At 45.0% G+C, this 11741-nt stretch overlaps 1 protein-coding gene across 1 annotated transcript; it reads right to left on the reverse strand.

Moving 5' to 3' along the window:
• Window positions 1-288: 288 nt before the first annotated feature.
• On the reverse strand, window positions 289-1965 carry LOC117755181 (tripartite motif-containing protein 16-like). Its single transcript, XM_034574745.1, has one exon. It carries the CDS (start codon window positions 1963-1965, stop codon window positions 289-291), a length of 1677 nt encoding a protein of 558 aa, XP_034430636.1.
• Window positions 1966-11741: the final 9776 nt, after the last annotated feature.

Raw genomic sequence — 11741 nt, forward strand, 5'->3', positions numbered from 1 at the left:
TCAATACAGGTTCTAAAACATCACACAACCTGATTTCTACATTGATTCAGAAAACAACAGCAACATTAGATCTTTCAAACACATTCATGTCAGTGTAATTATAGATTTCTGTCTTTACAAAGTGAGAACTGAATATGTGTGATAAAGGAAGGTCAGTGTTTGATTGACAGCTGATCTCTGTGCGGAGCAGAAACGTCACCACGACGAACTTTGATCAACAAACATGGAGACAGAAGAAGTTAAAGATTTAAACACAGAATCTAAATCACTGCTTTTAATGACTCGAGTCTATTTGAGTTTACAGAACTCAGCTGTGTCTCCGTAATAACCAACCCTAACTCCAGCATAGAGAGGCTGAGTGAATGTGGTCTGGACTCTGTGGAGGAGAGTCATGGTGTCAGAGACTCTGTAGAAGGACAGAACACCTGCACTGTGATCCAGGTACACTCCTACTCTGGAGGACACAGGACCTGACACTGGAGTCTTGATCCTATTGTAATAAAAGTTACAACTGTTTACATAACAATATAATGACCAAGATTTATCATTGTATCCAAATTCACATTTATCTGAGTTTCCTGCTCTGCTGATATTCTTGTATGTGACTGCTACATGAACTCCTCCTATCCCCCCCACCTTCACCTCCCAGTAACAACGTCCAGTCAGACTCTCTCTACTCAGGACCTGAGGCCAATGAGTGAATCTGTCTGGGTGATTAGAATAAGACTGATCTTCACTCATACATGTTACTTTTCTGTTTCCCTCAGATAATAACAGACGTCTGTTTACTGTGTTTGGATCCAGTGTGATTTCCTGTGAATATTTTAAGAAGTCAGCTCTGGTCTCTGGCTCTGGTTGTGACAGTAAAACATCCACTTGAGACACAATCTGTAAAATCTCTGTCTCTGTCTCACTCAGAATGTCCTGTAGTCGACCTCTGACCTGTGACACAGCTGCTGTCACGTCCTCAAAGTACCTCAGAGGACGGATCCTGATGCTGGATGAGTGTGTAGATTCACTGAGTGGTGACAGTGAGGGGTAGTTGTGTAGAAACTGGTTGTGATCCTCTGTGTCTGAGAGCTGCTTCAGTTCATGGTCTTTCCTCTTCAGCTCAGTGATCTCCTGCTCCAGTCTCTCCTGAAGCTCTCTGACTCGACTCACTTCAGTTTCCTGCTGGGATCTGATCTGCTGCTTCACATCAGAGCTTCTTTTCTCCAGCAGACGGATCAGCTCAGTGAAGATCTTCTCACTGTCCTCCACTGCTTTATCAGCAGAGCCATTGACGGCCTCCTCCTCCTGTTGAAGCAGCTTCACGTCTTTCTCTGTGTCCTGGACTCTCTGCTGGATTGTTTGTCTCCTCAGCCCGAGCTCTCTCTGCCTCTCAGTCCTTTCTGCTGCAGCTGACACTGTGTCGTGGTCTTTATGTTCCTCCACAGAGCAGAGATAACAGATACACTGCTGATCAGTGCGGCAGAACATCTTCATCACCTCATCGTGACGAGAGCAGATGTTCTCCTGGAGCTTCTCCGAGGGCTCCACCAGCTTGTGCTTCTTCAATGGAGCTGACTGAAGATGATGCTGGAGGTGTTTTTCACAATAAGAGGCCAAACAAACCAAACAGGACTTGAGAGCTTTCAGTTTTCTCCCAGTGCAGACATCACAGGCCACATCTTCAGGTCCAGCATAGCAGTGATCAGCAGGAGCAGCTTGGAGTCCAGTCTTCTTCAGCTCCTCCAGTGAATCAGCTAACATGGTGCTTTTCCCCAGGACAGGCCTCGGTGTGAAGGTCTGTCTACACTGAGGGCAGCTGTAGCTTCCTCTCTCCTCCTCTTTGTCCCAGTGGGTGTTAATACAGCTCATACAGTAGCTGTGTCCACAGCCAGTAGTCACCGGATCCTTCAGTAGATCCAGACAGATCGAACAGCAGAATCTTTCTCTGTCCAGTTGATTTTCTTGCTGCGCCATTTCAGCTGGTGCCAGAGACTGTAGAACAGTTTCACTTCCTCTGAACGGATACAGATCTCTGCTCCTCCCCCTCTCGTTCACTCCCTGCAGTGACTCATCTCCCACAGTTCACAGCTTGTTGTTCACTGGTTCTTACACTTACACACCTGTGAGGGGAGGAGACACAGACATGTCCTGACTGGGAGGAGCTGGTTGTGTCTGAGGAAGAAGTTGTTGGTCTTTCAGGATTTACTGCATTTCACTACGATGAGCTGTTGGAGAGTTTTTTATCTGTGTTATCACATTTCAAAGTGAATAGTTGCTCTGGGAACTGTCACATTCAGCTCACAACAGCACAGGTTGTAAGATTCACATTTTTCAAAGTTTCCAGAAAAGTTAACGAATCTTTTCAATGGAATAAAAACCAACTTACAAAGTGCTTCACAAATGAAAAACACAAGTAAAAATACATTAAAACACACGTATGAAAGAGTAAAAGTACAAAAACACTACAGGTGACAGAAATGTAATCATGACCACACTTTAGAAACTAGAATTAGATCAAATCGTGGTACGATAACAGCACGTTTGAAGTTTGGATTTAAAGGAAGCTTCTGACTCAGCCTGCTGTATTTCCTCAGGTTGTTTCAGAGTCTCAGACTCTTATTTCTAAAGCTCTGTCCCCCTCAGTGTTAAGCTGAGCTGTTACAACAGCACATGCTGGACCTGATGTCCAAGGACAACCTGATCGTGCCCATCCTGGAGGAGGAGGTGCAGAACACGTCATCAGCCGGGGAGAGCGAGGCCTGAGATGCAGCTGCTGCCATAAGGGAGACGTGTGAAAACAAAATATCTACACATTACAGAGGAGACGCATTCACACACACACGAATATATATGTATACACATTACACACACTACAGTGTATTAAGGCTCCTGTCCAGTAACACTGTTCATGTCCCTCCTCCCCTGTCACATGTGTCTCTCTCAAAGGACGTGAAGTTAAAGAGTGGGAGCAGAGTTCAGTCACTTCTGCAGGACGACATATTTTCAGTTTCACTCTCTGTTCCTTCAGATTCAGGCCGTGTCTCTGGAAACATCTCCGCTCCAACACCTCTCCTTTGTCTTTATTCTTCTTTAAGCAGCTGGATTTGCAAAAAAAACCAAAACTACGTAACCATGGTGACCTGTATTGTTGACGAAGGCACACACACTGACAGCCCCCCCCCCTTCTGTATATACCCCCCCTCTCTCTTTCTCTTAATCCACTGTCATATTTTCTGATGGTGCTTCACTTTCTGTGTCTGCTTCTGTTCTGTTTGCTTGTGTTGCCTACCAGCCTGTTTTTGGGGGTGTCCCATGAAACGGATCTCTAAATTAGCCGGCTCACGTAATAACGCTATTCAAACACTTTGTAGGTGTGTGGCTTGTGTGGTAGTGAACAAAGAAAACCTTTCTCTCTCTCTCTCTAGCTTCGTACGTGTACTAGCAGTCAGGTGTTCCGTCTCCGAGGCGACGTCTCGGAGTGTGTAGGAGGCTTTTGGCTAACTCCGATCCTGCTTTGTGACATGCCCCCGTTTAATACCGTGTGAAATGTGCCTGATACTCCGCTTCCCTTGACTCGACGCTGCTGTACGCCGGTTTCTACCAATCTAAACATTCGACATATTTTCTAAACTCGGCTCTGTCTGTCGTCGCATCTATAGGATATTCTCTCATGCCTACTTCCACCACCGCCAGATATTTGACAAGTATGAGGTAGGTGTCATTAGAGAAGGCTTCTGTTCGGCTAGTAATGAATGCAGTGCTCTTTGGACGGCTGTGGCTGAGGGAGTAAAACGGTCGTCCTCTAACCAGAAGGTTGGCGGCTCGATCCCAGTCTTCCCCATCTGCATGCCGATATGTTCTCGGGCAAGATGCTGAACCCCAGATTGCCCCTCATGGAATGAAAAGTGCTGCCCATAGATGCACTGTATGAATGTGTCTGTGAACGGGGGAATGTGAAACTGAACTGTAAAGCGCTTTGAGTTGTCATCAAGACTAAAAAAGCGCTATATAAATACAAACCATTTATTGTGGGGATCATTCTGCCAAGCGAAATGCTAATTGTGGGATTGTTTTGGTTTTAATTTGCTGATATAGTCCAGTTATAAAACACTTCACGTTTCCAGACCCTACAGAAAGAGATGATGTGACAAATCAGACATTCTATTTTTTAATGATATCCCCAAACTTGGGTCTGGACAGTTTCTGGAGTTTACTTTTCATATATGCAAAACACAGCAGGATATTATCCAGGTCAGATGTGTTCACAACAGCAACAGGGATCAGAACATTATTGAAAATATCCAGGTGAGCGGTGGCTCTGCGTAGAGCAGCAGGAGGCAGGACATGACGGATGACGTGGGTTTTTTTTTATGAGCCCATAGACACCGAAGTTGGCCCCTATTGCTAAATGCTCTTGAATCTTGTCTTTCTTTCCAAGTTTACGACTTCGTTTGTGTTTTCTACATGTATGGTTCCTCATTTTAATCCTGGGATATTTATATTGTTCCAATTTTACGTCTGTCGCCTGTTACAGACGTCATCAACACGCTCACCCGCTATCTTTTCCAGCTGTATTTTCACAAGGACTAACTTGGGGTCTGGGAGGAAAAGTTCCAGAAAATGTCTGGAACAACAGACGAGTACATTTGCTTTCTCAAACACAGCCCCTTGGAAAGATTTCAGGAAAATGTCTGGATTCCAGTGCATGTCTGAAACACTCGTATGAGTGTTTAGCTGCTTTCACATACAAAACAGAACTGGAAGCAGTTTGTTAAATAAATCTTCATTTTGTTCTATTATTGTTTTGTTATATGCAGATTTCTGCATTTTCATTGAAATGAAGATAAAATCCGTTGCTGCTGCTTCTTTGTTCGGTTTATTGGCAGCTGTCAGTCAACCAATGTCAAGGTGCATACTACTACTTTGCATTTATCACATAGGGCAATAAGAGATACCATGTGGTAAATGCAATAGAATTAGTTGAACCAACAAGGTGGTCAAGGTGTATATTACCACATGGCTTTCAACTAAAGGCCAGACTGAAGGCCGTTGGCTATGACCTTTAACATGCCTTTGATGAGAGGTGGTAATATCCTAAGATGTTGGTTGCCACTCGCCTACAAACCAAACTAAGAAGAGGGTTAATTAAGAAGAGCTTGTAAGACTTGCAATAAATAGATACGATTTTAGTTTCTGAGTTTCATAGAAGATTCAGCTTCACAATGGATACATCTACTGAATTGGAGCTACCCGACATAACAGTCAAAGCTATTCAGCCGCACATTGACGATGTCTTCACCAAGCTTACTGCGGACGAGTGGAGGCAGTTAAAATTAGGGGCACCGAACAATGCCACAAAGTTTCTGTTGGCAGAACTTGTGATGAACATGACATCGACTGTGTCCTCCAAACTGCTAACGACTCTTGGATATGACGGCATGTCCGTGACTGTAGAAAAGGTCTTGTCCAGTCTGGAAGACGCACTCTGCCAAAGTTTAGCACCGGGCAGCTCAACCAGCTCTGAGAGTTTGGATCAATTCACAGAGTTGTTTGCAGAGGAGGTGACAGAGAGGGTCAACGCCAGCCTGCATTCCAACTCCACCAGCACAGAATCCGCTGGACCGCCACAGTGTCACCAGACCATACCCAACAAACTCGAGAAAATGGTCAGTTGTCTTTGCAAAGTGTTGAAGAAAACTGCTTGTGACATCGAGGGCTCGTTCAAGCCAAGACTGCGTAGTCAAAAGACATTTGATCTTTTAAACAAGCTTCCTCGGGGTAAAACAACCTCAACCTCTTCAGACAGTGACAGAGCATCATCCTCAGAATCATCAGTCCGCAGCAGTGACTATAGGACAAGTGAGGCCGTCCAGGAAATCATCGGGAAGGAGGTGAGCGACATCATCGAGCCCCTTGTGGACGAAATGTCAGAATCTGACCTGAGTGGGCTGATATCTGAATCTTCTCTGGAGTTTAAAGCTGCTGCAGATGAAATCTATCAGATCATTAGTGAAGAGGAGAGCGTCAGATCATCTGATTCGAGTAGAGGCTCCACATCCTCAAAGAGCCACAAGAAGTGTTGGAAAGGAGTGGGGAAGAGGATCAAGAAGCTTTTTGCAAAGTTTTTGGCCACAGCATCGATGCTCAAGATGGGGACACAAGTCAGGAAGAAGTTCAGTAAGGAGACCCAAGTCCAGAGCAGTGAGTCAGTCAAGTCTCTGATGGATAGTGTGGAGTCTCTGCTTCTGACAGAGACCAAGGACAGAGTTTCACCTGCAAACGCCCCCGTCCTTACCGATGTCCTCTATAGGTACGTCACAACTGACCCTTTAGTGGCGAGTCCAGCTGAAGTGACGAAAGTGTCTGTTCCTAAGTCCCACAGAAAGATGTACGCGGACATAAAGGAGAGAGTGATGAATTTCCTGCCATTGATGAACTGGTGGTTCTCAAAACAGGCCGGTGACTACACCAAGAGGGTGACCTCTGCTTTAATGGAGATTGAGCCCATCGTAGGATCTCCGGTCTCAGAGATCAACAGTGCAACGGAACGGGCAGAGCCCCGCAAAAAGTTGTATGTCAATCTCGTCATTGACCAGTTCGTCACTCGAGTGTTTGCAAAGTCCAAAGTGAACTTGTTCTGTGACGAATCAATACACCTCACTCAATACCTGTTTGAAAAAACATGGGCCGAAGTCCAGGACATTGACTTAGACATGTCCCCAGATATAATCAATGTCCTCCACAAGGCGGTGTTCAAGGACCTGTGTAAGATGTGGGACTGTCCAGAAACGCTGCTGCTTTCCATTTACCGAAAAGAACCAGAGGTCGAGAAAAGAATCGCCGCCTCTATGGAAAGCCACATGTTCAACAAACCCGGCAGAATGTCCAGATTCGTCTCCTCTTTGAGCAGATTCTTTAAACGGTAGAAATGCTATCGCTCTAAATGAGGACGAACATACGTGTCTTCTGCTGAAGGGGTGTGGATTCACTCTGGGAGCTCCAGTTTACCACATCCAAACAAAAAAAAAAGTGCATGAAATGTTTTCTGTAACCATTTTCTGTAACAACTGTTGGAAAAGAATAAAAAATAAGAAGATGAGTCGCAGAAGTTGTCCTCTTGGTGTGAAAGCAGCCAGTGTGTGAGGGGGACCATGCAGGAAAGGGGGGGGGGGGGGGGTCTGCTTCATTAGAACCGAGCTTTGGTCCCATGAGCTCTTTTCACATCTCATAGCATGAAGTCGTGTGTGTGTGTGTGTGTGTGTGTGTGTGTGTGTGTGTGTTTGTGTGTGTGTGTGTGTGTGTGTGTGTGTGTGTGTCACACCCTCTGCCCAGTGGTCGTAGCTATTTTCTTTAAACTCCTGAACCTTGATTTCAGAGTGCAGATACAAACTGAGTGTTTTGACGTGGAGCCTGAACACTGAACTTTCACATACACAACAAGCACAACAACAGAGAGTGAGGTGGACACGCCCACCAACTCCCTGCAACAACTCCACACACTGGACCAACAGTAGCTTTCCATCCACAGACCTCTCTGCCAGTACTCATGAAGAAATGTGGGTTTGTTTTAACAGCAGCTTCTCTACTCTACTCAAACATGTGTCCATCACAACAACACACACACTTCCTGATCTCTGATCTGTTTTTTTATTTTTATTTTAAGAAAAGTACAGCATGAAACACAACTCGTCCAGATTTACTTTCTGTTTCTCGTTGTTGTGCTTCCTTGAATTTAAGAGTTTGAGCCCAGGACCTCCTGCTGCGTTCTTCACGTGTGAAAGACGATCGCCAGAGAAAGTCCAGTCCCAAGTCTTCTTCTCCTTCTTTATTCGGTTTATTGGCAGGTGACAACCAACGTCAAGGTGCATTACCGCCCTCTACTGTGTGTGTCAATATCCTACTTCCTCTTCTTCCCCATTCGGCAGCGTATCTCTTATTACCCTTGATATTTGATAGCTTCTCCTTCGTTCAGTTGAGTGGCGGGTGACAACCTCCTGTGTTGGAGTGTATATCAGAGTTATCTAGCTCATATTAAATCAGTTTGTCCAATCCTGTCTCCCTCAGCTAATGGAACATACTCCCTATTCCAAAGGTAACTACTATTTCCAAGCTTAGTTCTTCCTCTCTGCTTTGCACTTTTCCTCTTGAGCTTTTCTCGTTCTCGAACACACTTATTAAAGTGAAGCATTACATGCTCCACTGACTCTTCTATAAAATATTTTGTGCGGGGGGGTTCAACACACAGTGGAAGGCGGTAATGCACCTTGACGTTGGTTGCTACCCGCCAATAAACCAAACAGAGAAGAAGAAGAGGCTCGGACATCCTCCGCAATTCATGACTGAAAACGCCCTTAAAATAACAATGCCTTTGAACAAGAGGCCGGGCTTTCTATTAGAGTCACAATCTTTTTGTGGTTTTGATCTACAACATTATTTGAGATCTTTAAAATTGCCTTTGGTTCTTTATCATGTGTTTGATGTCTATATGACTCATGGTTGGAAGAAGATACCCTTCATGTCCCATATCAAGGGCGTTTTGTACTACCTGGTCAGCAGCGCTAAGTGGAAAGAAACGGATCGAATAGACCTGAACCCAGATATGGAGGAGACTGCAGTACAGACATTCACCATGGATACATCTGATGCATTGGAGATTCCCAGCATGACAGTTGAAACTATTCGCATGCAGATTGAGGATCTTTATAGCAAGTTGACTGCGGAGCAGTGGGAACTGTTAAAATCAGAAACACCAGACAACGTCACAAGGTTTCTGTTGGCAGAACTTTTTCTGAACATGACTTTGTCTGTGTCCTCAGACCTGATCACAGCACATGGACACAACGACTTTCCCTTTACTGCGGAGAGTATCCAGTCCAGTCTGGGAGACGCTCTCCGTCAGAGTTTAGCACCGGGCAGCTTAAAAAAGTCTGTGAGTTTGGATCAACTCACTGAGTTGGTCGTAGAGGAGATAACAGAGAGGGTCAATTCCCGCCGGTCTGAGCGCTCCACCAGCGGACGCTCCACCAGCGGACGCTCCACCAGCGGACGCTCCACCAGCGGACGCTCCACCAGCGGACGCTCCACCGGACTGCCACAGTGTCACCAGACCACAGCCAACAAACTTGAGAAAATGGTCAATTGTGTTTGCAAACTGTTGAAGAAATCTGCCGGCGACATCGAGGGCTCGTTCAAGCCGAAACTACGCAGTCAAAAGACATTTGAGCTGATAAACGAGTTCCCTAGGGGGAAACCAACTTCTTCAAGCACTGACTCTTCATCAAGCAGTTCTCGCTCTGACAGACGAACATCCTCAGAATCATCAGTCCGCAGCAGTGACTATAGGACAAGTGAGGCCGTCCAGGAAATCATCGGGAAGGAGGTGAGCGACATCATCGAGCCCCTTGTGGACGAAATGTCAGAATCTGACCTGAGTGGGCTGATATCTGAATCTTCTCTGGAGTTTAAAGCTGCTGCAGATGAAATCTATCAGATCATTAGTGAAGAGGAGAGCGTCAGATCATCTGATTCGAGTAGAGGCTCCAAATCCTCAAAGAGCCACAAGAAGTGTTGGAAAGGAGTGGGGAAGAGGATCAAGAAGCTTTTTGCAAAGTTTTTGGCCACAGCATCGATGCTCAAGATGGGGACACAAGTCAGGAAGAAGTTCAGTAAGGAGACCCAAGTCCAGAGCAGTGAGTCAGTCAAGTCTCTGATGGATAGTGTGGAGTCTCTGCTTCTGACAGAGACCAAGGACAGAGTTTCACCTGCAAACGCCCCCGTCCTTACCGATGTCCTCTATAGGTACGTCACAACTGACCCTTTAGTGGCGAGTCCAGCTGAAGTGACGAAAGTGTCTGTTCCTAAGTCCCACAGAAAGATGTACGCGGACATAAAGGAGAGAGTGATGAATTTCCTGCCATTGATGAACTGGTGGTTCTCAAAACAGGCCGGTGACTACACCAAGAGGGTGACCTCTGCTTTAATGGAGATTGAGCCCATCGTAGGATCTCCGGTCTCAGAGATCAACAGTGCAACGGAACGGGCAGAGCCCCGCAAAAAGTTGTATGTCAATCTCGTCATTGACCAGTTCGTCACTCGAGTGTTTGCAAAGTCCAAAGTGAACTTGTTCTGTGACGAATCAATACACCTCACTCAATACCTGTTTGAAAAAACATGGGCCGAAGTCCAGGACATTGACTTAGACATGTCCCCAGATATAATCAATGTCCTCCACAAGGCGGTGTTCAAGGACCTGTGTAAGATGTGGGACTGTCCAGAAACGCTGCTGCTTTCCATTTACCGAAAAGAACCAGAGGTCGAGAAAAGAATCGCCGCCTCTATGGAAAGCCACATGTTCAACAAACCCGGCAGAATGTCCAGATTCGTCTCCTCTTTGAGCAGATTCTTTAAACGGTAGAAATGCTATCGCTCTAAATGAGGACGAATATACGTGTCTTCTGCTGAAGGGGTGTGGATTCACTCTGGGAGCTCCAGTTTACCACATCCAAACAAAAAAAAAAGTGCATGAAATGTTTTCTGTAACCATTTTCTGTCACAACTGTTAAAAAAGAATTAAAAAAAATACTCCACTTAGTTGTGTCTGTTCTACCGATGTTTCACTAGATGAACAAATTATTAAGACACTAGTTTGGTTTGTTCCTTTGATGTATCAGCCATCTTTAAGAATATTTGTCATGTGCACAACAGTTACATGCAGATACAAATTCTTGGGTCACAGGCTCCCTTCTAGCCATGCTCAAAAATATTCAGAAAGAAAACCACACAAGCAAAAATAGAATATAAAAGGTGAGGGGTGTTCAGCTGCATTATGAAACTTCACCACTAGTTGTCACTAAATTCTAAACACTGAACCTTTAAGGCTCGTGTGCTGCACCTAAGCCAAAGGAAAAACTTTTTTTTATAGCATGAGAGCCCTGATATAAACGTGTACAAATAAAGACATGGTAAAATAGAAATTACTTTATTTATAGATGGTAGCAAAACCTTATTTTAAACAGGCCTCAGGGTAAAGACTAGAACGGGAATTGATAAGCTCCACCACCAAATATGTTGCACACACCCACGCATGTTTCTGGAAAATGTCCAAAATATCAGTGTTGTTGTTTACAGCTCATCCACACCGGCGTCGGCCCTCATCACCAAAAGATCTGGATCTCCTCGTCTTTCCAAGTTGACGTCTTCGTCTTCTACGTGTTAGGCTCCTCTTCTTCATCCTGAGATATTTGTGTTCTTCCAGTTTCAATCTGTCATGTGTTAATAACGTAAGCAACACGCCCACTTGCCAGCAGCTGTTTTCCTGCTGTATTCTCACATGGACTCACTCTTGACAGTTTTCTAGGGGCTGGCAGGAAAAGTTTCGGGAAATGTCCTCAGCAGCTCACTTGGACATTTGTGCTTTCTTACATTTTTCTTACTGGAAAATGTCGGGGAAATTTCAGTGCATGTTTGAAAGCAGCTTTAAAGTGTCAACCAGGCAGAATGGTGAAGAATCAGGATGCAGTTTCATAGCTGTGATCTGTGTGTGTGTGTTTGTCTCTGTGCAGAACGAGACGTTCCTGTGTCACCGGTTCACACGCTTCGTCATGATGATACAGACTTACAGCAAAGTTAATGGAGTTCTGAAGAAGAACAATGACAAAGAGCAAAGGAACCATGTCAACAACTGTTCAGCTTCTATCAAAGAAAGTGATAAACTGCTCAAACTGTTTCTATATAATACAAGTGACACCAAA

Source organism: Hippoglossus hippoglossus, chromosome 21 (assembly GCF_009819705.1).
Source record: "Hippoglossus hippoglossus isolate fHipHip1 chromosome 21, fHipHip1.pri, whole genome shotgun sequence".
NCBI classification, from domain to species: domain Eukaryota; kingdom Metazoa; phylum Chordata; class Actinopteri; order Pleuronectiformes; family Pleuronectidae; genus Hippoglossus; species Hippoglossus hippoglossus.

Bases quoted from the DNA above. Each gene is read 5' to 3' on its own strand.
- LOC117755181 (XM_034574745.1), bottom strand. From the start codon at position 1,965: ATGGCGCAGCAAGAAAATCAACTGGACAGAGAAAGATTCTGCTGTTCG.